We start from the raw sequence: 27032 nt of genomic DNA on the forward strand, positions 1-27032 counted from the left end.
GGACCTGCGCGGGAACCCCCTGGTGCCATTTTGGGGATATTTTGGGGATATTTTTGCCCCATTTTTGTCCCTTTTTGCCCCATTTTCAGTGACCTCCACAGGAACCCCCTGCTGCCACTTTGGGGATATTTTGGGGATATTTTGGGGATATTTTTGCCCCAATTTGTGCCGTTTTTGCCCCAATTTCAGGGACCTGCGCGGGAACCCGCTGCGCTGCGACTGCGCCCTGCGCTGGCTCCTGGCCTGGGGCGGCTCCCGCCCCTCCCCCCCCGAGGGCCGCTGCCGGGGGCCCCTCCCCCACCTGGGCACCGCCCTGGCGCAGCTCCGCCCACAGCAGCTCCAGTGCCAGCGGCGCGGTAACCGGGACGGACTGGGACGGACTGGGACAGACTGGGAGGGACTGGGAGGGACTGGGAGGGACTGGGAGGGACTGGGGGCAAAAAATCCGGGGGTTTTTGGGAAAAAAATGGGGATTTTAGGGTTAAAAATGGGGGTTTAAGGGTTAAAAATGGGGATTTTAGGGTTAATAATGGGGGTTTAAGGGTTAAAAATGGGGATTTTAGGGTTAAAAATGGGGGTTTTGGTAGTGGAAATGGGACTGGTTTGTACTGGGACAAACTGGGGGTGGAAAATCCTGGGATTTTTGGGAAAAAAATGGGGATTTTATTGTGAAAAATGGGGGTTTAAGGGTTAAAAATGGGGAGTTTGAGAGTGGAAATGGGACTGGTTTGTACTGGGAGAGACTGGGAGGAAAAAATCCTGGGATTTTTGGGTTAAAAAAATGGGGGTTTGAGAGTGGAAACGGGACTGGTTTGTACTGGGACAAACTGGGACAAACTGGGGGCAAAAAATCCCGGGGGTTTTTGGAAAAATAATGGGGGTTTTAGGGTTAAAAATGGGGATTTAAGGGTTAAAAATGGGGGTTTCGGGAGTGGAAACGGGACTGGTTTGTACTGGGACAAACTGGGACAGACTGGGAGGGACTGGGAGCAAAAAATCCGGGGATTTTAGGGTTAAAAATGGGGGGTTTGAGAGTGGAAACGGGACTGGGAAGGACTGGGAGGGACTGGGGACAAAAAATCCGGGGGTTTTTTGGGAAAAAAATGGGGATTTTAGGGTTAAAAATGGGGATTTAAGGGGTTAAAAATGGGGGTTTAAGGGTTAAAAATGGGGGTTTCGAGAGTGGAAACAGGACTGGTTTGGACTGGGACAAACTGGGAGGGACTGGGGGCAAAAAATCCCGGGGGGTTTTGGGAAAAATAATGGGGGTTTTAGGGGTTAAAAATGGGGATTTAAGGGGTTAAAATGGGACTGGTTTGTACTGGGACAAACTGGGACCAACTGGGGCAGGAAAATCCGGGGGTTTTGGGGTTAAAAATGGGGGTTTTAGGGTTAAAAATGGGGGTTTCGAGAGTGGAAACGGGACTGGGAAGGACTGGGAAGGACTGGGAGGGACTGGGACAAACTGGGAGGGACTGGGGACAAAAAATCCCGGGGGGTTTTTGGGAAAAAAATGGGGGTTTTAGGGTTAAAAATGGGGATTTTAGGGTGAAAAATGGGGGTTTTGAGAGTGGAAACGGGACTGGTTTATACTGGGACAAACTGGGGGAGACTGGGAGCAAAAAATCCGGGGGGTTTTGGGTTAAAAATGGGGGTTTTAGGGTTAAAAATGGGGATTTTAGGGGTTAAAAATGGGACTGGTTTGTACTGGGACAAACTGGGGGAGACTGGGAGGGACTGGGAGCAAAAAATCCGGGGGGGTTTGGGTTAAAAATTGGGGATTTTTGGGTTAATAATGGGGGTTTTTGGGGGGAAAAATGGGGGTTTTGGGAGTGGAAACGGGACTGGTTTGTACTGGGACAAACTGGGACAAACTGGGGGTGGAAAATCCGGGATTTTTGGGAAAAAAATGGGAGTTTTAGGGTTAAAAATGGGGATTTTAGGGTTAAAAATGGGACTGGTTTTATAGGGGGAAATGGGCCTGGGTTATACTGGGAGAGACTGGGAGTTGAAAATTGGACGTGTTTTGATCAAAATTTGGGATTTTAGGGTTAAAATTTTGGGGTTTAGAGGGGACAATGGGACTGGTTTATACTGGTTTGAACTGGTTTGTACTGGGAGGGAACTGGGGTGTACTGGTTTATACTGGGGGGAGAAAATCCGGGGGGTTTAGGTCAAAAAAAATGGGCATTTTCAGGTAAAAAAAATGGAAATTTAAGGGTTAAAAAGGGGATTTTAGAGGGGAAAATGGGATTGGGTTATACTGGGTTGTACTGGGAGGGAACTGGGATGTACTGGTTTGCACTGGGATGTACTGGTTTGTACTGGTTTGTACTGGGAGCAGAAAATCCGGGTGGTTTTGGGGGGAAAATGGGGATTTTAGGGCTAAAAATTGGGGATTTTAGGGTTAAAAATTGGGGATTTTAGGGTTAAAAATTGGGGTTTTAGAGGGGGAAATGGGACTGGGTTATACTGGGACAAACTGGGATGGACTGGTTTGTACTGGGAGGCAACTGGGAGGCAATTGGGGGGGAAAAATTTGGGGGATTTGGGGTGAAAAATGGGGATTTTTGGGTTAAAAATTAGGGTTTTGGGGGGGAAAATGGGACTGGGTTATACTGGGACAAACTGGTTTGGACTGGGTTGTACTGGGATGAACCGGGAGGGAGGAAATCCGGGGGGTTTGGGGGGAAATCGGGGATTTAAGGGTTAAAAATGGGGATTTTTAGAGGGGAAAATGGGACTGGTTTGTACTGGGAGGGACTGGGAGGGACTCGGGGAGAAAATTTGGGGGATTTGGGGTGAAAATGGGGATTTTAGGGTCAAAAATGGGGATTTTGGGGTGAAAAATGGGGATTTTAGGGTCAAAAATGGGGATTTTGGGGTTAAAAATGGGGATTTTAGGGTTAAAAATGGGACTGGCAGGGGACTGGCAGTGTCCCCAAGCTGTCCCCAATATCCCTGGGTGTGTCCCCGTGTCCCTGGGTCTGCCCCCAATGTCCCCAAGCTGTCCCTGGCTGTGTCCCCAATGTCCCCAAGCTGTCCCCAATGTCCCCAAGCTGTCCCCAAGCTGTCCCCAAGCTGTCCCCGCTGTCCCCAGAGCTGCGGCCGTTCCAGTCTCTCCCGTTCTCCTCCCTCGGTGCCGAGCCCGTGTCCCTCCAAGGCCACCCCGTGGTGTCCCTGTGTGTGTCCCCAATGTCCCCAAGCTGTCCCTGGCAATGTCCCCGTGTCCCTGGCGATGTCCCCAAGCTGTCCCCAATGTCCCCAAGCTGTCCCTGGCTGTGTCCCCAATGTCCCCAAGCTGTCCCTGGCTGTGTCCCCGTGTCCCTGGCTGTGTCCCCAAGCTGTCCCCGCTGTCCCCAATGTCCCCAAGCTGTCCCCAAGCTGTCCCCGCTGTCCCCAGAGCTGCGGCCGTTCCAGTCTCTGCCGTTCTCCTCCCTGGGTGCGGAGCCCGTGTCCCTCCAAGGCCACCCCGGGGTGTTCCTGGCGCAGCCGGCGCTGGGCGCCTGCGCCCTCCTGGAGTGGGACCAGCTCGGGGGCCGGTTCCGGGCCAGAGCGTCGTCAACGGTGAGAGAAACGGGGGGAAAACGGGGGAAATTGGGAAAAAACGGGGAGAAAGTGAAAAAAAAAATGGGGGAAAAATGGGGAAAAAACGGGGGAGAAATGGGGGAAAAACGGGGAAGAACAAAGGAAAAATGAGGGGGAGGTTCTGGGCCCAGAGAGTTGTCAACGGTGAGAGAAACGGGGGGAAAACGGGGGAAATTGGGAAAAAACGGGGAGAAAATGAAAAAAAATGGGGAAAAATGGGGAAAAAATGGGGAAGAACAAAGGAAAAATGGGGAAATTGGGGAAAAAAATGGGGAAAATGGGGAAGAACAAAGGAAAAATGAGGGGGGAGGTTCTGGGCCCAGAGCGTCATCAATGGTGAGAGAAACGAGGGAAACGGGGGAAATTGGGAAAAATGGGGAAAAAAATTAAAAAATGGGGAAATTGGGGGAAAATTGGGAAAAAATGGGGGAAAAGCAAAGGGAAAATGGGGGAAATGATGGAAAAATGGGGGGAGAGATTCTGGGCCCAGAGCGTGGTCAATGGTGAGAGAAACGGGGTGAAAACGGGGGAAATTGGGAAAAAACGGGGAGAAAATGAAAAAAAATGGGGAAAAATGGGGAAAAATTGGGAAAAAATGGGGAAGAACAAAGGAAAAATGAGGGGGAAGTTCTGGGCCCAGAGAGTTCTCAACAGTGAGAGAAATGGGGGGAAAATGGGGAAAAAATGGGGAAAAATGGGGAAAAATGGGGAAGAATAAAAAAGGGGGAAAACGGGAAAAAATGGGGGAAAAGCAAAGGGAAAATAGGGAAAAATTGGGGGGAAAATTGGGGGGAAAATGGGGAGAATGAGGGAAAAATGGGGGGAAAGTTCCAGGCCCAGGGCGTCGTCAATGGAGAGAGAAATGGGTGGGAAAATGGGGAAATTGGGAAAAAATACAGAAAAAATGGAAAAAATGGGGAAAAATGGGGAAAAGATGAAAAAGGGGAAAAAATGGGGAAAAACCAAAGGGAAAATGGGAAAAATGGGGGAAAAATGGGAGGAAGGTTCCAGGTCCAGAGCATCTTCAATGGAGAGAGAAATGGGTGGAAAAATGGGGAAAAACAGGGAAAAATGGGGGAAAAACAGGGAAAAATGGGGGAAAATGGGGAAAAATGGGGAAATTGGGGAAAAATGGGGAAAAATGGGGAAGAACAAAGCAAAAATGAGGGGGAGGTTCTGGGCCCAGAGCAGCATCAACGGTGAGAGAAATGGGGAGGAAAATGGGGAAAAATGGAAAGGAAATGAGAAAAAATGGGGAAAATGGGTAAAAATGGGGGAAAATGGGTAAAAAATGGGGGAAAATGGGGAAAAATGGGGAAATAATGGGGAAAAACAAAGGAAAAATGGGGAAGAGGTTCTGGGCCCAGAGTGTCGTTAATGGTGAGGGAAATGGGGGGAAAACGGGAAAAAATTAGGGAAAATGGGAAAAAATGGGGGAAAATGGGGAAAATGGGGAAAATGGGGAAAATAGGAAAAAAACCAGGGAAAAATGGGGGGGAAATGAAGAAAATCAAAGGAAAAAATGGGGAAAAAAGGGGGGAGGTTCTGGGTGCCCACTGTCAGTGAGAGAAATGGGGGGAAAAATGGGGAAATTGGGGAAAATGGGGAAAATGGGCAAAAAAGGGGGGAAATGGTGAAAAAATGGAAAAGAACGGGAGAAAAATGGGGAAAAACTGGGGGAAAATGGGGTGGGAGGTTCTGGGCCCAGAGCATCATCAACGGTGAGAGAAATGGGGGAAAAATGGGGGAAATTGGGAAAAAACGGGGAGAAAATGAAAAAAAAATGGGGAAAAATTTGGGAAAATTGGGAAAAAATGGGGAAGAACCAAGGAAAAATGAGGGGGAGGTTCTGGGCCCAGAGCATCGTCAACGGTGAGAGAAACGGGGGGAAAATGGGGAAAAATGGGGAAAAATGGGGAAAAATAAAAAAGGGGGAAAACGGGAAAAAACGGGGGAAAACCAAAGGGAAAATGGGAAAAAATGGGGGAAAAATTGGGGGAAAATGGGGAGAATGAGGGAAAAATGGGGGGAAGGCTCCAGGCCCAGGGCGTCATCAATGGAGAGAGAAATGGGTGGGAAAATGGGGAAATTGGGAAAAAATACAGAAAAAATGGAAAAAATGGGGAAAAATGGGGAAAAGATGAAAAAGGGGAAAAAATGGGGAAAAACCAAAGGGAAAATGGGGAAAAATGGGGAAAAACCAAAGGGAAAATGGGAAAAATGGGGGAAAAATGGGAGGAAGGTTCCAGGTCCAGAGCATCTTCAATGGAGAGAGAAATGGGTGGGAAAATGGGGAAATTGGGAAAAAATACAGAAAAAATGGAAAAAATGGGGGAAAATTGGGGAAAAATGGGGGAAAATGGGGAAGAACAAAGGAAAAATGAGGGGGAGGTTCTGGGCCCAGAGCGTTGTCAATGGTGAGAGAAACGGGGGGAAAAACAGGAAAATTGGGGAAAATGGGGAAAAAACAACAAAAAATCGGAAAAAAGGGGGAAAATGGGGAAAAAACGGGGAAAAACAAAGGGAAAATGGGGGGAAATTATGGAAAAATGGGGGGGGGGGAGGTTCCAGGCCCAGAGCGTCGTCAACAGTGAGAGAAACAGGGTGAAAATGGGGGAAATTGGGAAAAAATGGGGAGAAAATGAAAAAAATGGGGGAAAAATGGGGAAAAAATTGGGAAAAATTGGGAAAAAATGGAGGAAATGGGGAAGAACAAAGGAAAAATGAGGGGGAGGTTCTGGGCCCAGAGCAGCATCAACGGTGAGAGAAATGGGGGAAAATGGGGGAAAATGGAAAGAAAATGAGAAAAAATGGGGAAAAGTGGGTAAAAATGGGGGAAAATGGGTAAAAAATGGGGGAAAATGGGGAAAAAATGGGGAAATAATGGGGAAAAACAAAGGAAAAATGGGGAAGAGGTTCTGGGCCCAGAGTGTCGTTAATGGTGAGGGAAATGGGGGGAAAACGGGAAAAAATTAGGGAAAATGGGAAAAAATGGGGGAAAATGGGGAAAATGGGGAAAATGGGGAAAATAGGAAAAAACCAGGGAAAAATGGGGGGGAAATGAAGAAAATCAAAGGAAAAATGGGGAAAAAAGGGGGGAGGTTCTGGGTGCCCACTGTCCGTGAGAGAAATGGGGGGAAAAATGGGGAAATTGGGGAAAATGGGGAAAATGGGCAAAAAAGGGGGGGAAATGGTGAAAAAATGGAAAAGAACGGGAGAAAAATGGGGAAAAACTGGGGGAAAATGGGGTGGGAAGTTCTGGGCCCAGAGCATCATCAACAGTGAGAGAAATGGGGGAAAAATGGGAAAAATGGAAAAAAATGAAAAAAAAATTAAAATTGGGGGGAAATTGGGAAAAAAAGGAGAAAAAATAGGGGAAAATGGGGAAATAATGGGGAAAAAACAAAGGAAAATGAGGGGGAGGTTCTGGGCCAAGAGTGGCATCAACAGTGAGAGAAATGGGGGGAAAATGGGGGAAAATGGGGGGAAATGGGAAAAATGGGAAAAAAATGAAAAAAATTTAAAAATTGGGGGAAAATTGGGAAAAAAATTGGAGAAAAAATAGGGGAAAATGGGGAAATAATGGGGAAAAAACAAAGAAAAATGGGGGGAGGTTCTGGGCCCAGAGCGGCATCAACAGTGAGAGAAATGGGGGGAAAATGGGAAAAAATGGGGGGAAATGGGAAAAATGGGAAAAAATTGGGGGAAATGGGGAAAAAAAGGGGGAAAAATGGGGTGAAACAAAGGAATGATGGGGGAAAATAAAGGAAAAATGAGTAAAAATGGGGGGAAAATGGGGTAAAAATGGGGAAAAGCAAAGGGAAAATGGGGAAAAACAAAGGAAAAATTGAGTAAAAATGGGGAAAAATGGGGTAAAAATGGGGAAAAGCAAAGGAAAAATGGGGTAAAAATGGGGTAAAACAAAGGAAAAATTGAGTAAAAATGGGGGGAAATGGGGTAAAACAAAGGAAAATGGGGTAAAAATGGGAAAAAGCAAAGGAAAATGGGGTAAAACAAAGGAAAAATTGGGAGAAAACAACAGAAAATTGGGAAAATTGGGAAAAGCAAAGGAAAATGGGGAAAAATTGGTTAAAATGGGGTAAAACAAAGGAAAAATGGGGAAAAACAAAGGAAAAATGGGGAAAATGGGTAAAGCAAAGGAAAATGGGGCAAAACAGGAAAAATGGGGAAAAAACAAAGGAAAAATGGGGTAAAAATGGGGAAAATTGGGGAAAAACAAAGGAAAAATTGGGGAAAAACAAAGGAAAAATGGGGAAAACTAAAGGAAAAATGGGGTAAAACAAAGGAAAAATGGGGTAAAACAAAGGAAAAATGGGGGAAAAGCAAAGGAAAAATGGGGAAAATTGGGTAAAACGGGGTAAAACAAAGGAAAAATGGGGGAAAAGAAAGGAAAAATTGAGAAAAATGGGGAAAAATGGGGAAAAACAAGAAAAATGGGGTAAAAATAGGGAAAAGCAAAGGAAAAATGGGGGAAAATTGGGGTAAAGCAAAGGAAAAATTGGGGAAAAACAAAGGAAAGATGGGGTAAAAATGGGGTTAAAAAAAGGAAAAATGGGAAAAAGCAAAGGAAAAATGGGGAAAACTAAAGGAAAAATTGGGAAAAACAAAGGGAAAATGGGGGAAAATGGGGTAAAACAAAGGAAAAATGGGGAAAGGAAAAATGGGGTAAAAATGGGGAAAAAACAAAAGAAAAATGTGGAAAAACAAAAGAAAAATGGGGAAAAAGAAAGGAAAAATTGAGAAAAATGGGGAAAAATGGGGTAAAAATGGGGAAAAGCAAAGGGAAAATGGGGTAAAACAAAGGAAAAATTGAGTAAAAATGGGGGGAAATGGGGCAAAAATAGGGTAAAACAAAGGAAAAATGGGGGAAAACAAAGGAAAATGGGGGAAACTAAAGGAAAAATGGGGAAAAAGGGGGAAAATGGGGTAAGAATGGGGTAAAACAGAGGAATAATGGGGAAAAGCAGGAAAATGGGGAAAAAGAAAGGAAATTGGGGTAAAACAAAGGAAAAATGGGGAAAGGAAAATGGGGTAAAAATGGGGAAAAAACAAAAGAAAAATGGGGAAAAAGAAAGGAAAATTGAGAAAAATGGGGGAAAATGGGGTAAAAATGGGGAAAAGCAAAGGGAAAATGGGGTAAAACAAAGGAAAAATTGAGTAAAAATGGGGGGAAATGGGGTAAAACAAAGGAAAAATTGGGAAAAAACAACGTAAAATTGGGAAAATTGGGAAAAGCAAAGGAAAATGGGGCAAAACAGGAAAAATGGGGAAAAAACAAAGGAAAAATGGGGTAAAAATAGGGAAAAGCAAAGGGAAAAAGGGGGAAAACAAAGGAAAAATGGGGTAAAAATGGGGAAAATTGGGGAAAACTAAAGGAAAAATTGGGGAAAAACAAAGGAAAAATGAAGAAAAACAAAGGAAATTGGGGTAAAACAAAGGAAAAATGGGGTAAAAATGGGGTAAAACAAAGGAAAAATGGGGAAAGGAAAAATGGGGTAAAAATTGTGAAAAATCAAAAGAAAAATGGGGAAAAAGAAAGGAAAAATTGAGAAAAATGGGGAAAAATGGGGTAAAAATGGGGAAAAGCAAAGGGAAAATGGGGTAAAACAAAGGAAAAATGGGGTAAAAGAAAGGAAAAATTGAGTAAAAATGGGGGAAATGGGGTAAAAATAGGGTAAAACAAAGGAAAAATGGGGAGAAATTGGGGTAAAACAAAGGAAAATGGGGTAAAACAAAGGAAAAATGGGGAAAACTAAAGGAAAAATGGGGTAAAACAAAGGAAAAATGGGGAAAGGAAAAATGGGGGAAAATGGTGAAAAACAAAAGAAAAATGGGGAAAAACAAAAGAAAAATTGAGAAAAATGGGGAAAAATGGGGTAAAAATGGGGAAAAGCAAAGGGAAAATGGGGTAAAACAAAGGAAAAATTGAGTAAAAATGGGGAAAATTGGGTAAAAATAGGGAAAAACAAAGGAAAAATGGGGGAAAATTGGGGTAAAACAAAGGAAAAATGGGGAAAAACAAGAAAAATGGGGTAAAAATAGGGAAAAGCAAAGGGAAAAAGGGGGAAAACAAAGGAAAAATGGGGTAAAAATGGGGAAAATTGGGGAAAACTAAAGGAAAAATTGGGGAAAAACAAAGGAAAAATGAAGAAAAACAAAGGAAAAATTGGGGTAAAACAAAGGAAAAATGGGGAAAGGAAAAATGGGGTAAAAATTGTGAAAAATCAAAAGAAAAATGGGGAAAAAGAAAGGAAAAATTGAGAAAAATGGGGAAAAATGGGGTAAAAATGGGGAAAAGCAAAGGGAAAATGGGGTAAAACAAAGGAAAAATTGAGTAAAAATGGGGAAAATTGGGTAAAAATGGGGAAAAACAAAGGAAAAATGGGGGAAAATTGGGGTAAAACAAAGGAAAAATGTGGTAAAAATTGGGGTAAAACAAAGGAAAATGGGGTAAAACAAAGGAAAAATGGGGAAAAACAAGAAAAATGGGGTAAAAATAGGGAAAAGCAAAGGAAAAAATGGGGTAAAACAAAGGAGAAATGGGGAAAAGCAAAGGAAAAATGAAAATTGGGGTAAAAATGGGGGAAAATGGGGGGAAATGGAAAACAAGAGGGAAAAAATGGGAAAAACCCAAAGGAAAATGGTTGGGAAATTGAAAAAATGGGGGGAAAATGGAGAAAAACGGTGAAAAAAAATCTAAAAATTGGGGAGAAAGGGGGAAATGGGGAAAAACGGGGAAAATGGAAAAAAAATGGGGGGAAAATGGGGGGGAAATGGTGAAAAATGGGGTGGGAATGGTGAAAATGGATGAGGAACATCAAGATGGAGCCTGAGGGACACCAGGGGTGACGGTGACAGCCCAGAAACGGCCTTGGGGACACCAAAAATGGGCTGAGGGACCCCAAAATGGGCTGAGGGACCCCGAGGTGGCCTTGGGGACACCAAAAATGGGCTGAGGGACCCCAAAATGGGCTGAGGGACCCCGGGGTGGCCTTGGGGACACCAACATGGGCTGAGGGACCCCAAAATGGGCTGAGGGACCCCAAAATGGGCTGAGGGACCCCGAGGTGGCCTTGGGGACACCAACATGGGCTGAGGGACCCCAAAATGGGCTGAGGGACCCCGAGGTGGCCTTGGGGACCCCAACATGGGCTGAGGGACCCCAAAATGGGCTGAGGGACCCCGAGGTGGCCTTGGGGACCCCAACATGGGCTGAGGGACCCCAAAATGGGCTGAGGGACCCCGAGGTGGCCTTGGGGACCCCAAAATGGGCTGAGGGACCCCGAGGTGGCCTTGGGGACACCAAAATGGGCTGAGGGACCCCAAAATGGGCTGAGGGACCCCGAGGTGGCCTTGGGAACAACAAAGGCAGCGCCACCATGGCCCCAAGGTCCCCAAATGGCCCCAAGGACCCCAACATCTCCAATGTCCCCAAGGTCCCCAATGTCCCCAACATCTCCAATGTCCCCAAGGTCCCCAACATCTCCAAGGTCCACAAATGTCCCCAAGGTCCCCAACATCTCCAAGGTCCCCAACATCTCCAATGTCCCCAAGGTCCCCAAGGTCCTCAAATGTCCCCAACATCTCCAAGATCCCCAGTGTCCCCATTACCCCAACATCACGAAGGTCCCCAAGGTCCTCAAATGTCCCCAAGCTCCCTGATGTCTCCGATGTCCCCAGTCCCCCCATTGTCCCCAGTGCCCCCAGTGTCCCCAAGGTCCCCAAGGTCCCCAACATCTCCAGTGTCCCCAAGGTCCACAAATGTCCCCAAGGTCCCCAAATGTCCCCAGGGTCCCCAGCGTCCCAAAGGTCCCCAACATCTCCAAGGTCCCCAAGGTCCTCAAATGTCCCCATCACCCCAACATCTCCAATGGCCCCAACACCCTCCATATTCCCAATGTCCCCAATGCCCCCAATGCCCCCAAGGTCCCCAAAGTCTCAAAGGTCCTCAACCTCTCCAGTGCCTCCAAGGTCCCAAAGATGCCAAATATCCCCAAGGTCCCCAATGTCCCCAAGGTCCCCAACATCCCCAATGTCCCCAAGGTCCCCAGGGTTCCCAAGGTCCCAACATCTCCAATGTCCCAATGAGCCCAAGGTCCCCAACATCCCCAAGGTCCCATCATCCAAACGTCTCCAGTGTCTCCAAGGTCCCAAAGGTCCCCACTGTCGCCAGTGCCCCCAGCATCTCCAACATCCCCAGTGTCCCCAAGGTCCCATCACCCCAACATCTCCAATGTCCCCAACATCCTCCATATTCCCAAGGTCCCCAAGGTCCTCAACATCTCCAATGTCCCCAAGGTCCCCAATGTCCCCATTACCCCATCTGCAAGGTCCCCAGGGTTCTCAAATGTCCCCAAGGTCCCAAGGACCCCAACATCTCCAACGTCCCCAAGGTCCACAAATGTCCCCAAGGTCCCCAACGTCCCAAAGGTCCCCAACATCCCCAAGGTCCCATCATCCAAACATCTCCAACATCTCCAAGGTGCCCAAGGTCCCAAAGGTCCCCAACATCCCCAATGTCCCCAATGTCCCAATGTCCCCAACATCCCCAATGTCCCCAATGTCCCCAAGGTCCCATCATCCAAACATCTCCAAGGTGCCTAAGGTCCCAAGGGTCCCCAACATCTCCAACGTCCCCAATGTCCCAATGTCCCCAACATCCCCAATGTCCCCAACATCCCCAATGTCCCCAATGTCCCAATGTCCCCACAGCCCCAACATCTCCAATGTCCCCAATGTCCCCAAGGTCCCATCACCCCAATATCTCCAATGTCCCAATGACCCCAATGACCCCAACATCTCCAACATCCCCAACATCCCCAATGTCCCCAACGTCCCCAACATCACCAATGTCCCCAACATCTCCAATGTCCCCAATGTCCCCAAGGTCCCATCACCCCAATATCTCCAATGTCCCAATGACCCCAATGTCCCCAACATCCCCAATGTCCCAACATCCCCAATGTCCCAATGTCCCCAACGTCCCCAATGTCCCCAACATCCCCAATGCCCCCAACATCCCCAATGTCCCAATGTCCCCAACATCCCCAATGTCCCCAGCATCTCCAGTGTCCCCAACATCCCCAATGTCCCCAACGTCCCCAACGTCCCCAACGTCCCCAACGTCCCCCCTGTCCCCACTGACCCCCCTCCGCCCCCCAGGCTCCTCCCCGGTGTCCTGCCACCCGGTCCCGGTGGGTGACACGCTGCTGCTGGTGGTGGCCCAGCTGCGCGGCGGCTCCTGGGTGTGGCGCCGCTCGGGCGGCCCCGGCTCCTCCTTCGTGCGCCACCAGTCCCTGGGCCAGGGCCACCTTCGCCGTCCCCACGCCGTCACCGCCGCCCGCCTGGGCGGCCACCTCTACCTGGGCGTGGCCGACAGCTCCAAGGGCGGCACCAGCACCGTGTTCCGCTGGGCTTCCGGAGCCTTCTACCCGCACCAGGCGCTGCGGCCGTGGCGGCGCGACACGCACCTGGAGTTCCTGGAGCTGGGCGGGCGCGCGGCGCTGGTGGTGTGCAGCGCGGCCAGGAGGCCCCAGGTGTACCTGTGGAGCGGCGGCGGCTTCGTGCCGCACACGGACATCCCGCACGTGCCCGACGTGTACGCGGCCAAGCACTTCCGAGTCAGGGGGAGCGTGTTCCTGTGTCTCACCAGGTTCCTGGGGGACGCCAAGGTGAGGAACGGGGTGGGGAGGGGGTGGTGGGGGGGGGGTTTGGGGTTCATGGAGGTTGTGGGGGTTCATCAGGGTCACGGGGTCATGTGGTTATGGGGGTCCATCAAGGTCATGGGGGTCCATCAAGGTCATGTGGTTATGGGGGTCCATCAAGGTCATGGGGGTCCATCAAGGTCATGTGGTTATGGGGGTCCATCAAGGTCATGGGGTTATGGGGGTCCATTAGGGTTATGGGGTTATAGGTTTCCATCATAGCTATGGGGTTATGGGGTTCCATCAGGGTCATGGGGTTATGGGGGTCCATTAGGGTTATGGGGTTATGGGGTTCCATCAAAGTAATGGGGTTATGTGGTTATCGGGGTCCATCATGGTTATGGGGTTATGGGGTCCATCAGGGTCATGGGTCCATGGGGTTCCATCAAGGTCATGGGGTTATGTGGTTCCATCAGGGTCATGGGGTTATTTGGTTATTGGGGTCCATCATGGTTATGGGGTTATGGGGTCATGGGGTTCCTTCATGGCTATGGGGTTATGGGGTTCCATCAGGGTCATAGGGTTATGGGGGTCCATCATGGTTATGGGGTCCCATCAAGGTCATGGGGTTATGGGGTTCCATCAGGATTATGGGGTCACGTGGTTATGGGGTTCTTTTAAGATTATGGATTCCATCAGGGTCATATAGTTATGGAGGTCCATCAAGGTCACGGGGTCATGGGGTTCCATCAGGGTCATGGGGTTATTTGGTTATCGGGGTCCATCATGGTTATGGGGTTATGGGGTCATGGGGTTCCTTCATGGCTATGGGGTTATGGGGTTCCATCAGGGTCATAGGGTTATGGGGGTCCATCAGGGTTATGGGGTCCCATCAAGGTCATGGGGTTATGTGGTTATCGGGGTCCATCAGGGTCATGGGTCCATGGGGGTCCATCATGACTATGTGGTTATGGAGTTCCATTAGGGTCATGGGGTTATCGGGGTCCATCATGGCTATGGGGTTATGGGGTCCATCACGGTCATGGGTCCATGGCGTTCCATCATGGCTATGGGGTTATGGGGTTCCATCAGGGTCATAGGGTTATGGGGGTCCATCAGGGTTATGGGGTTCCATCAAGGTCATGGGGTTATTTGGTTATCAGGGTCCATCATGGTTATGGGGTTCCATCAGGGTCATGGGGTTATGGGGTTCCATCAGGATTATGGGGTCATGTAGTTATGGGGTTCTTTTAAGATTATGGGTTCCATCAGGGTCATATAGTTATGGAGGTCCATCAAGGTCACGGGGTCATGGGGTTCCATCAGGGTCACGGGGTTATTTGGTTATCGGGGTCCATCATGGTTATGGGGTTCCATTAGGGTCATGTGGTTATGGAGGTCCATCAAGGTCACGGGGTCATGGGGTTATAGGGTTATCAGGGTCCATCATGGTTATGGGGTTATGGGGTTCCATCACGGTTATGGGGTCACATGGTTATAGGGTTCTTTTAAGATTATGGGTCCCATCAGGGTCATGTGGTTATGGAGGTCCATCAAGGTCACGGGGTCATGGGGTTCCATCATGGCTATGGGGTTATGGAGTTCCATTAGGGTCATGGGGTTATGGGGTTCCATCAAGGTCATGGGGTTATGTGGTTATCAGGGTCCATCATGGTTATGGGGTTTGGAGTTCCATCAAGGTCATGGGTTTATGGGGTTATGGGGTCCATCAGGGTCATGGGTCCGTGGGTTTCCATCATGGTTATGGGGTTCCATTAGGGTCATGGGGTTATGGGGTGCCATCATGGCTATGGGGTTATGGGGTTATCGGGGTCCATCATGGCTATGGGGTTATGGGGTCCATCAGGGTCATGGGTCCATGGGGTTCCATCATGGCTATGGGGTTATGGGGTTCCATCAGGGTCATGGGGTTATGGGGGTCCATCAGGGTTATGGGGTCACGTGGTTATGGGGTTCTTTTAAGATTATGCGTTCCATCAGGGTCATGTGGTTATGGAGGTCCATCAAGGTCATGGGGTTATGGAGGTCCATCAAAGTCATGGGAGTTCGGCACGGCCACGGGGTTGTGGGGTACATTGAAGTAATGTGGTTATGGGGTTCCACCAGGGTCATGGGGTCATGCGGGTTCCACCATGGCCATGTGGTCATGGAGGGTCAGCAGGGTCATGTGGTTATGGGGTCCCATCAAGGTCGTGGAGTTCCATCAAGGTCATGGGGTTATGGAGGTCCACAAGGTCATGGAGGGTCAGCAGGGTCATGTGGTTATGGGGGTCCATCATGGTTATGGGGTTATGGGGTTCTAGCAAGGTCATGGGGTCATGTGGTCATGGGGGTCCATCAAGATCATGGGGGTCAGCAGGGTCATGTGGTTATGGGGGTACATTGAGGTCATGTGGTTATGGGGGTCCATCAGGGTCATGGGGTTATGGGGGTCCATCAAGGTCATGTGGTTATGGGGGTCCATCAGGGTCATAGGGTCATGTGGTTATGGGGGTCCATCATGGTCATGTGGTTATGGGGGTCCATCAGGGTTATGTGGTTATGGAGTCATGTGGTCATGGAGGTCCATCAAGGTCATGTGGTCATGGGGGTCAGCAGAGTCATGGGGTTATGGGGTTCCATCAGGGTCATGGGGTTATGGGGGTCCATTGGGGTTATGGGGTTATGGAGGTCCATCATGGTTATGGGGTTATGGGGATCCATCATGGTTATGGGGTTCCATCAAGGTCAGGGGGGTCCATCAAGGTCATGGAGGTCAGCAGGATCATGTGGTTATGGGGTTCCATCAAGGTCATGGGATTATGGGGGTCCATCAAGGTCATGGGGGTCCATCAAGGTCACAGAGGGTCAGCAGGGTCATGTGGTTATGGGGTTCCATCAAGGTCATGTGGTCAAGGGTGGTCACCAGGGTCATGTGGGGCCACCACAGTCACGATGGTCACCACAAGACCACAGGGGTCCATCAGGGTCACGTGAGCCCATCTCTGACCCTGTGACCCCATGTGCAGGGGATGGTGGTGGGAGCGCTCCAACCCCACCCAACCCAACCCAACCCAACCCATCCCATGGTTCCACCACCATCCCATGACCCCATCATGGACCCCAAGGTCCCACCACTGACCTCACGACCCCAAACCCCACCTGCCCATCTCCAGGTGATGGCACTGGGAGGGCTCCAACCCAGCCCAACCCAACTCATCCCACCCCATGACCCATCACCCACCCCATGGTCCCACCACTGATCCCATGGTCCCATCACCCATCCCATAGTCCCACCACTGATCCCATGACCCATCACCGATCCCATGGTCCCACCACTGATCCCATGGTCCCATCACCCATCCCATAGTCCCACCACTGATCCCATGACCCATCACCGATCCCATGGTCCCACCACTGATCCCATGGTCCCATCACCCATCCCATGGTCCCACCACTGATCCCATGACCCATCACCCATCCCATGGTCCCACCACTGATCCCATGACCCATCCCCTGGTCCCACCACCATCCCCTGACCCCACCAGTGATCCCCTGGTCCCACCACCCATCCCCTGGTCCCATCCGATGACCTCATCACCCACCCCATGGTCCCACCACCCATCCCATGGTCCCACCACCATCCGATGACCTCATCAACCACCCCATGGTCCCACCAGTGATCCCCTGGTCCCACCACCCATCCCCTGGTCCCACCACCACCCCCTGACCCCACCACTGATCTCATGGTCCCACCACCCATCCCCTGGTCCCACCACTGATCTCATGGTCCCACCACCATCCGATGACCTCATCACCCATCCCGTGGTCCCACCACCCATCCCCTGGTCCCACCGCCATCCGATGGCCTCACCACCCATGCCCCGGTCCCTCGGCAGGTGATGCGCTGGGAGGGCTCCATGTTCCGCGAGGTGCAGGCGGTGCCGGCGCGCGGCTCCCTGGTGTTCCAGCCGCTTCTCCTGGCCGGCCACCGCTACGTCCTGCTGGGCAACGACTTCGCGCCGAGCCGCGTGTTCCGCCTGGGCGCCGCCGGGCGCCTGGAGCCCGAGCAGGAGCTGCCGGCGCCCTCGCCCCGCGCCTTCGTCCCCGTCGCCGCCGGCCACCGGCACTTCCTGCTGGCCACCAGCTTCAAGGGCGCCACCCAGGTCTACGCGCACGTCACCGAGGACATCGGCACCTAGGGGGCGCCTGGGGACAGCTGGGGACAGCTGGGGACAGCTGGGGACATCCATGTGATTGAGGACATCGGCACCTAGCGGGCGCCTGGGGACACCTGGGGACAGCTGGGGACACCTCGGGACAGCTGGGGACATCCACGTGACCAAGGACATCGGCACCTAGGGGACACCTGGGGACAGATGGGGACACCTGGGGACATCCACGTCACCGAGGACGTCGGCACCTAGGGGGCGCCTGGGGACACCTGGGGACATCCATGTGATCGAGGACATCGGCACCTAGGTGACACCTGGGGACAGATGGGGACAGCTGGGGACATGTGGGGACATCCATGTGACCAAGGACATCAGCACCTAGGGGACACCTGGGGACAGCTGGGGGCACCTGGGGAAACCTGGGGACACCTGGGGACATCCACGTCCCACCACACACGAGGACATGGACACCTAGGGGACACCTGGGGGCATCCATGTCACCGAGGACGTTGGCACCTGGGGGACACCTGGGGACACCTGGGGACATCCACGTCACTGAGGACATCGGCACCTAGGGGGTGCCTGGGGACACGTGGGGACAGATGGGGGCACCTGGGGACATCCATGTCACAGAGGACATCGGCACCTAGGGGACACCTGGGGACAGATGGGGGCACCTGGGGACACCTGGGGACATCCACGTCCCACCACACACGAGGACATGGGCACCTAGGGGACACCTGGGGGCACCTGGGGACATCCACATCACTGAGGACATGGGCACCGAGGGGACATGTGGTGGCATCTGGAGGGACGTGGGGATGGTGGCCACCACATCACCGTGGAGATGGGGACATCAGGAGACATCAGGGGACACCTGGGGACAGCCGGGTGGCATCTGGAGGGACGTGGGGATGGTGGTGACCACGATGCTGTAGAGATGGGGACATCTGGGGACATCACGGGGATCTGTGGTGGCAGCTGGAGGGACGTGGGGATGGTGGCAACCGCGTCACCATGGAGATGGGGACATCAGGGGACATCTGGGTCTGCGGTGTCACCGAGGGCGTGGGGACATGAGGGGACACCTGGGGACACCAGGTGGCCGCTGAGGGTGGTGGCCACCAGGTCACCATGGAGATGGGGACATCAGGGGACACCATGGGGACACTTTGGTGACACCACGGGGATGGCAGTGCCACCACGGCCCCGTGCAGCTGCAGGGACCTGGGGCCACCCTCACGCCCTGTCCCCAAGGCCACCGGCGACCCGATGTCACCTCCGGGTGCCACCATGGCCCCGATGTCCCCAAGGCCACCACTGACCCAGTGTCCCCAGAGCCACTGTCACCCTGATGTCCCCTCCTGGTGCCACCATCAACCCAATGTCCCCAAGGCCACCGCTGACCCAGTGTCCCCAAAGTCACTGTCACCTCAGTGTCCCCTCCCAGTGTCACCATGGCCCCGATGTCCCCAAGGCCACCATTGACCCAACGTCCCCTCCTGGTGTCACCAATGCTCCAATGTCCCCAAGGCCACCATCACTCAATGTCCCCAAGGTCTCGTGTCCCCTCCTGGTGCCACCATCTCCCCGATGTCCCCAAGGCCACCACCGCTGACCCAATGTCCCCAAAGTCGCTGTCACCCCAATGTCACCCTTGGCTTTGTGTCACTTTCTGGTGCCACCATGGCCCTGATGTCCCCAAGGCCCCAAGGCCACCATGGCCCCGATGTCCCCAGAGCCACTGTCACCCCAATGTCCACAAGGCCACCATGGCCCCAATGTCCCCAGGGCCTTGTGTCCCCTCCTGGTGCCACCGTGGCCCCGATGTCCCCAAGGCCACCATCATTAATGTCCCCTCCTGGTGCCTTGTGTCCCCTGCTGGTGCCACCATCAATCGATGTCCCCAAGGCCACCACTGACCTGATGACCTCAGAGCCACTGTCACCCCGGTGTCCCCTCCTGGTGCCGCTGTCACCCCGGTGTCCCCAAGGCCACCATCGTTGACCCAATGTCCCCAAGGCCACCATCATTGACCCAATGTCCCCAAGGCCACCATCACCCTGATGTCCCCAAAGTCACCATCACCCCGATGTCCCCAAGGCCACCTCCTGGTGCCACCATCTCTCTGATGTCCACAAGGCCACCATCGTTGACCCAATGTCCCCAAGGCCGCCATGGCCCCAATGTCCCCTCCTGGTGCCACCACTGACCCAATGTCCCCAGAGTCGCTGTCACCCCGATGTCACCCTTGGCTTTGTGTCACTTTCTGGTGCCACCATGGCCTCGATGTCCCCAAGGCCACCACTGACCCAATGTCCCCTCCTGGTGCCACCATCCTCCCAATGTCCCCAAGGCCCCAAGGCCACCATGGTCCTGATGTCCCCAGAGCCACCGTCACCCCAGTGTCCCCTCCTGGTGCCACCATCATTGACCCAATGTCCCCAAGGCCATCATCACCCCAATGTCCCCTCATGGTGCCACCATCCTCCCAGTGTCCCCAAGGCCATCATTGTCCTGATGTCCCCAAGGCCATCATCACCCCAATGTCCCCTCATGGTGCCACCATCACCCCAGTGTCCCCAAGGCCACCATTGACCCAATGCCACCTCCTGGTGCCACCATCTCTCTGATGTCCCCAAGGCCACCACCATGGTCCCGATGTCCCCAGGGCCTTGTGTCCCCTGCTGGTGCCACCATGGCCCCGATGTCCCCAAGGCCACCATCGCCCCAATGTCCCCAATGCCACCACCACTGGCCCGATGTCCCCAGAGTCGCCGTCACCCCAATGTCACCCTTGGCTTTGTGTCACCTCCTGCTGCCACCATCACTCAATGTCCCCAAGGCCTTGTGTCCCCTCCTGGTGCCACCATTGCCTCAATGTCCCCAAGGCCACCCATTGTCACCTCAGTGTCACCACTGGTCTCGTGTCCTCTTCTGGTGCCACCATTGCCTCAATGTCCCCAAGGCCACCACTGACCCAATGTCACCATGAGCCTTGTGTCCCCTGCTGGTGCCACCATCAATCGATGTCCCCAGGCCACCACTGACCTGATGACCTCAGAGCCACCGTCACCCCAATGTCCCCAAGGCCACCATCGTTGACCCAATGTCCCCAAGGCCATCATCACCCTGATGTCCCCAAAGTCACCATCACCTCAGTGTCCCCTCCTGGTGCCACCATCACCCCAATGTCCCCAAGGCCACCATCACTGACCCAATGTCCCCAAGGCCACCATTGACCCAATGTCCCCTCCTGGTGCCACCATGTCCCGATGTCCCCAAAGTGTCACCGCTGGTCTCGTGTCCTCTCCCGGTGCCGCCATCGCCTCGGTGTCCCCGGTGCCGCCGTCACCCCCGATGTCCCCAAGGCCTCGTGTCCCCTCCTGGTGCCACCACTGTCCCCTCCCCCAGTGACCAAAATCCGGGTTTTTTTCACTCGTTTTTATTCATTGCCTTTGCTGGGGACATCTGGGGTCATTTTGGGGCCATTTTGGGTCATTTGGGGACACTTGGGGATATTTGGGGCCATTTGGGAACATTTGGGGCCATTTTGGGGACAATTTTGGGACATTTTGGGGACATTTGGAGACATCTGGGGTCATTTTGGGGCCATTTCGCGACATTTTGGGACAATTGGGGAGATTTGGGGCCATTTCGTGACATTTGGTGACATTTGGGGCCATTTTGGGACAGTTTGGGGTCATTTTGTGTAATTTTGGGGCTATTTGGGGCCATTTTGGGACATTTCAGGTCATTTTGGGGACATTTGGGGCCATTTGGTGACACTTGAGGACATTTGGGGTCATTTTGGGGCCATTTTAGGGACATTTGGGGCCATTTTGGGTAATTTTGGGACATTTGGGGCCATTTTGGGGGCATTTTAGGGACATTTGGGGCCATTTGGGGCCATTTTGGGGCCATTTGGTGACACTTGGGGACATCTGGGGTAATTTGGGGCCATTTTGGGGCCATTTGGGAACATTTGGGGCCATTTTAGGGCCATTTGGGGACATTTTAGGGCCATTTTGGGGAGATTTTAGGGCCACTTGGTGACACTTGGAGACATTTGGGGACATTTTGGGGTCATTTGGGGACATCTGGGGGCCATTTTGGGGCCATTTAGTGACCCTTGGTGACCCTTGGGGCCATTTTGGGGCCCCTTGGGGACATCTCAGGCTCCTGTGGAGAGAGGGGCGGGGTCAGGGGGTGGCGCCGTCCCCTCCGCGCTGTCCCCAAGGTGTCCCCAAGGTGGGGGGGGGGGACGCTCACCTGTCCCCGCCGGGGGTGGCAGCTCCGGGGGGGGGCGGCGGCGGCTGCGGGGGGGGGAGGGGACAGATCGGTGTCACCAAATGCCACCAAGGTGTCCCCAAACGCCACCAGAGCGTCCCCAAACGCCCCAATGTCCCCAGTGTCCCCAACCCTCTCAATGTCCCCAAAGTGTCCCCAATTGTGTTTCCGACCCTCGCAATGTCCCCAAATCCCCCCCCGTGTCCCCCAAAATGTCCCCAAAATGTCCCCAAATGTCCCCAAAATGTCCCCAAATCCCCACGAAAGGCCCCAGATGTCCCCAACCCTCTCAATGTCCCCAATGTGTCCCCAGTTCCCCCAAATGTCCCCAACCCCAAATCCCCGGAATGTCCCCAATGTCCCCAAAATGTCCCCAAAATGTCCCCAAATGTCCCCAAAGTCTCAAGTGTCCCCAACCCCAAATCCCACCAAAGTGTCCCCAAAGTGTCCCCAAATGTCCCCAACCCCCAGGGCCCACACTGTCCCCCAATGTCCCCAAAATGTCCCCAATGGCCCCAAGCCCTCGATGTCCCCAAAACCCCCAAGTGTCCCCAAATTGCCCCCAAATCTCCAACCCCCAAATCCCCCAAATGTCCCAAAGTGTCCCCAAACCCCCAATGTCCCCAATCCCCCCCGAGTGTCCCCAAATGTCCTCAACCCTCCCAGTGTCCCCAATGTCCCCAAATGTCCCCAAATCCCCCCAAGTGTCCCCAATGTCCCCAAATGTCCCCAAATCCCCCCAGTGTCCCCAAGGTGTCCCCAAATGTCCCTGATGTCCCCAACCGTCTCAATGTCCCCAAAGAGTCCCCAACCCCGCAAGTGTCCCCAAAGTGTCCCCAAATCCACCAAATGTCCCCAATGTCCCCAAAGTGTCCCCAAAGTGTCCCCAAAGTCCCCAGTGCACACAAATCCCCATAAAAGTCCCCAAATGTCCCCAAATCCCCCAAATGTCCCCAATTGTCCCCAGTCCCACCAAGGTCCCCAAAAGTCCCCAAATGTCCCCAAAATGTCCCCAAATCCCCCAAATGTCCCCAAATGTCCCCAGTGTCCCCAAGGTCCCACCTGGCCTTGCTCCGGCACTTGCACTTCCCACCTGTGGGGACACAGAGGGGACACCGGTGACAATGACACCGGGAGGGGACAATGACACCGGTGACAATGACACGGGGAGGGGACACAGGTGACACAGGTGACAATGACACAGGGAGGGGACACAGGTGACACAGGTGACAATGACACCGGGAGGGGACAATGACACCGGGAGGGGACAATGACACCGGTGACAATGACACCGGGAGGGGACACAGGTGACACAGGGGACAATGACACCGGGAGGGGACAATGACACCGGTGACAATGACACAGGGAGGGGACACAGGTGACACAGGTGACAATGACACCGGGAGGGGACAATGACACCGGTGACAATGACACGGGGAGGGGACACAGGTGACACAGGTGGCACAGGTGGCACAGGTGACAATGACACGGGGAGGGGACAATGACACCGGTGACAATGACACGGGGAGGGGACAATGACAGGTGACACAGGGAGATGACAGAGACAGGTGACACAGAGGTGACACACAGAGGTGACAATGACACAGGTGACAATCACAATGACACAGGTAGGGGACACAGGTGACAATGACAATGACAGTGACACACAGGCGACACTGACACGGGGAGGGGACACAGGGAGATGATAGAGACAGGTGACACGGAGGTGACAATGACAGAGGTGACAATGACAATGACAGTGACACACAGGTGACAGTGACAATGACACAGGTGACAATGACAGTGACACACAGGTGACAGACAATGACACACAGGTGACAGTGACAATGACAATGACGAACAGGTGACAGTGACAATGACAGTGACACACAGGTGACACAGGTGACAATGACACACAGGTGACAGTGACACACAGGTGACAGTGACACTGACACACAGGTGACAGTGACACAGGTGACAATGACACAGGTGACAGTGACAGCGACACACAGGTGACAATAACAATGACACAGGTGACAGTGACAATGACAATGACAGTGACACACAGGTGACACAGGTGACACAGGTGACACAGGTGACAATGACAATGACACACAGGTGACAATGACAGTGACACAGGTGACAATGACACACAGGTGACACAGGTGACACAGGTGACAATGCCAATGACACACAGGTGACAATGACAGTGACACAGGTGACACAGGTGACAGTGACACACAGGTGACACAGGTGACACAGGTGACAATGACAATGACAGTGACACAGGTGACACACAGGTGACAATGACAATGACAGTGACACACAGGTGACAATGACAATGACACACAGGTGACACAGGTGACACAGGTGACAATGACACACAGGTGACAATGACAATGACACAGGTGACAATGACACACAGGTGACACAGGTGACAATGACAATGACACACAGGTGACAGTGACAGTGACACACAGGTGACACAGGTGACAGTGACACACAGGTGACAATGACACACAGGTGACACAGGTGACACACAGGTGACAATGACAATGACACAGGTGACAATGACAATGACACACAGGTGACAATGACAATGACACAGGTGACACAGGTGACAGTGACACACAGGTGACAATGACACACAGGTGACACAGGTGACACAGGTGACAATGACACACAGGTGACAATGACAGTGACACACAGGTGACAATGACAATGACACACAGGTGACACAGGTGACACAGGTGACAATGACAATGACACAGGTGACAATGACAATGACACACAGGTGACAATGACAATGACACAGGTGACACAGGTGACAGTGACACACAGGTGACAATGACAGTGACACACAGGTGACAATGACAGTGACACACAGGTGACAATGACACACAGGTGACAATGACAGTGACACACAGGTGACAATGACAATGACACACAGGTGACAATGACAATGACAGTGACACAGGTGACACGGGTGACAGTGACACACAGGTGACAATGACACACAGGTGACACAGGTGACACAGGTGACAATGACACACTGGTGACACAGGTGACACAGGTGACACAGGTGACACAGGTGACAATGACACAGGTGTCACTCACTGAGCAGCACGGCCACCCCCAGCACGCTCAGCACCGCGGCCACCACGAGGCCACCGACGCGCAGGTGACACCAGTCTGGGGACACACGGGGACACCTTGGGGACACCTGGGGACAGCTGGGGACACCTGGGGACAGCTCGGGGACAGCTGGGGACACCTTGGGGATATCTGGGGACAACTTGGGGATATCTGGGGACACCTTGGGGACACCTTGGAGATATCTGGGGACACCTGGGGACAGCTGGGGACAGCTTGGGGAGACCTTGGGGACACCTTGGGGATATCTGGGGACACCTTGGGGACACCTGGGGACACCTGGGGACACCTTGGAGATATCTGGGGACACCTGGGGACAGCTGGGGACAGCTTGGGGAGACCTTGGGGACACCTTGGGGATATCTGGGGACACCTTGGGGACACCTGGGGACACCTTGGGGACACCTTGGAGATATCTGGGGACACCTGGGGACAGCTGGGGACAGCTTGGGGAGACCTTGGGGACACCTTGGGGATATCTGGGGACAGCTTGGGGACACTTTGGGGACACTTTGGGACACTATGGGGATACCTGGGGGACACTTTGGGGACAGCTGTGACACACCTGGGGACACTTGGGGTCACTTTGGGGACACCTGGGGAGAGCTGGGGACACCTGGGCACAACTTGGGGACACTCAAGGACACGTGGGGACAATTTGGAGATACCTTGGGGACACCGGTGACACACCTGGGGACAGCTTGGGGACACTTTGGGGACACCTGGGGACACTTTGAGGACATTTTGGGGACATTTGGGGACACTTTGGGACATTTGGGGCCCTCCCAGTTTGCCCCAGTTCCGCACTCACCGTACTGGAATGGACTGGAGGCACCTGGGGGGGAGGGGAGGGGTCAGAGACCAGTACGGACCAGTATAAACCAGTACGGACCAGCATAAACCAGTACGGACCAGCATAAACCAGTACGGACCAGTATAAACCAGTATAAACCAGTACAGACCAGTATGGACCCTCCCTCCCAGTATAAACCAGTATGGACCAGTATAAACCAGTACGGACCAGTATGGACCAGTGTGGACCCTCCCTCCCAGTATAAACCAGTTTGGGCTTTCTATCCCAATCCCTCCCAGTCCCTCCCAGTCCAGTCCCAGTCCCTCCCAGTCCCTCCCAGTATAGCCCAGTATAGCCCAGTATAACCCAGTATAGCCCAGTATAGCCCAGTATAACCCAGTATAACCCAGTATAACCCAGTATAGCCCAGTATAGCCCAGTATAGCCCAGCATAGCCCAGTATAACCCAGTATAGCCCAGTATAGCCCAGTATAAACCAGTATAACCCAGTATAACCCAGTATAACCCAGTATAGCCCAGTATAGCCCAGTATAGCCCAGTATAAACCAGTATAACCCAGTATAGCCCAGTATAGCCCAGTATAGCCCAGTATAGCCCAGTATAAACCAGTATAGCCCAGTATAGCCCAGTATAACCCAGTATAGCCCAGTATAGCCCAGTATAAACCAGTATAACCCAGTACAGCCCAGTATAAACCAGTATAGCCCAGTATAACCCAGTATAAACCAGTATAGCCCAGTATAGCCCAGTATAGCCCAGTATAGCCCAGTCACTCACCGGGGGGGTCCCCTCTGGCCAGGGACAGCACTGGGGGATGGGGGAGGGGACACCAGTTAAACCAGTATGGGGGGGGCACTGGGCCCAGTTCAGACCAGTGACCCCCCCCAAAACCATCCCAGTTCAGACCAGTCCATCCCAGTTCATCCCAGTTCCCTCCCAGTCCATCCCAGTTCCCTCCCAGTTCCTCCCAGTAACTCCCCAATCCCCTCCCAGTTCCTCCCAGTTTGTCCCAGTCCCCCCCAGTATAACCCAGTTCCCTCCCAGTCCCTCCCAGTTGCTCCCAGTTCCATCCCAGTATAACCCAAACCCCTCCCAGTTCATCCCAGTTCATCCCAGTCCCCTCCCAGTCCATCCCAGTCCCTCCCAGTCTATCCCAGTATCTTCCAATCCCCTCCCTGTTCCCCCCCAGCCCCCTCCCAGTATAAACCAGTATCTCCCAGTCCCTCCCAGTCTGTTCCCAGTCCGTCCCAGTCCGTTCCCAGTACCTCCCAGTATCACCAGTGCCCGCAGCCGTTCTCGCTCCATTCCGAGACCTTTGAGGGAACTGGCACAGACTGGGATGGACTG

General features: G+C 52.7%; 2 protein-coding genes across 2 annotated transcripts; one reads left to right on the forward strand and one right to left on the reverse strand.

Moving 5' to 3' along the window:
- Positions 1-20866, forward strand: LOC136570412 (leucine-rich repeat LGI family member 4-like; the record flags this gene model as incomplete). The annotated part of the gene is made up of 5 exons (XM_066570890.1): positions 1-356; positions 3404-3557; positions 3722-3732; positions 12772-13280; positions 17153-20866. Coding segments are annotated over 5 exons (1333 nt in total), but the record flags the coding sequence as incomplete, so codon positions are not given.
- LOC136570401 (FXYD domain-containing ion transport regulator 3-like) lies at positions 20865-27032 on the reverse strand. The gene is made up of 7 exons (XM_066570881.1): positions 26951-27032; positions 26463-26492; positions 25683-25706; positions 24836-24910; positions 22781-22811; positions 21701-21744; positions 20865-21610 (listed from the first exon to the last, which is right to left on the reverse strand). The coding sequence occupies exons 1-7, from the start codon at positions 26988-26990 to the stop codon at positions 21603-21605; spliced, it is 252 nt and encodes an 83-aa protein (XP_066426978.1). The 5' UTR covers positions 26991-27032; the 3' UTR covers positions 20865-21602.

This window comes from Molothrus aeneus, unplaced genomic scaffold (assembly GCF_037042795.1).
Source record: "Molothrus aeneus isolate 106 unplaced genomic scaffold, BPBGC_Maene_1.0 scaffold_34, whole genome shotgun sequence".
Taxonomy (NCBI): domain Eukaryota; kingdom Metazoa; phylum Chordata; class Aves; order Passeriformes; family Icteridae; genus Molothrus; species Molothrus aeneus.

Excerpts from the sequence above, each read along its gene's own strand:
- LOC136570401 (XM_066570881.1), bottom strand. The coding sequence starts at position 26,990 with ATGGAGCGAGAACGGCTGCGGGCACTGGTGATACTGGGAG. Across the intron at positions 26,493-26,950 it reads GGCACTGGTGATACTGGGAG|TGCTGTCCCTGGCCAGAGGG; the intron begins GTACTGGGAACG and ends CCCATCCCCCAG. Across the intron at positions 22,812-24,835 it reads GGGGGTGGCCGTGCTGCTCA|GTGGGAAGTGCAAGTGCCGG; the intron begins GTGAGTGACACC and ends GTGTCCCCACAG.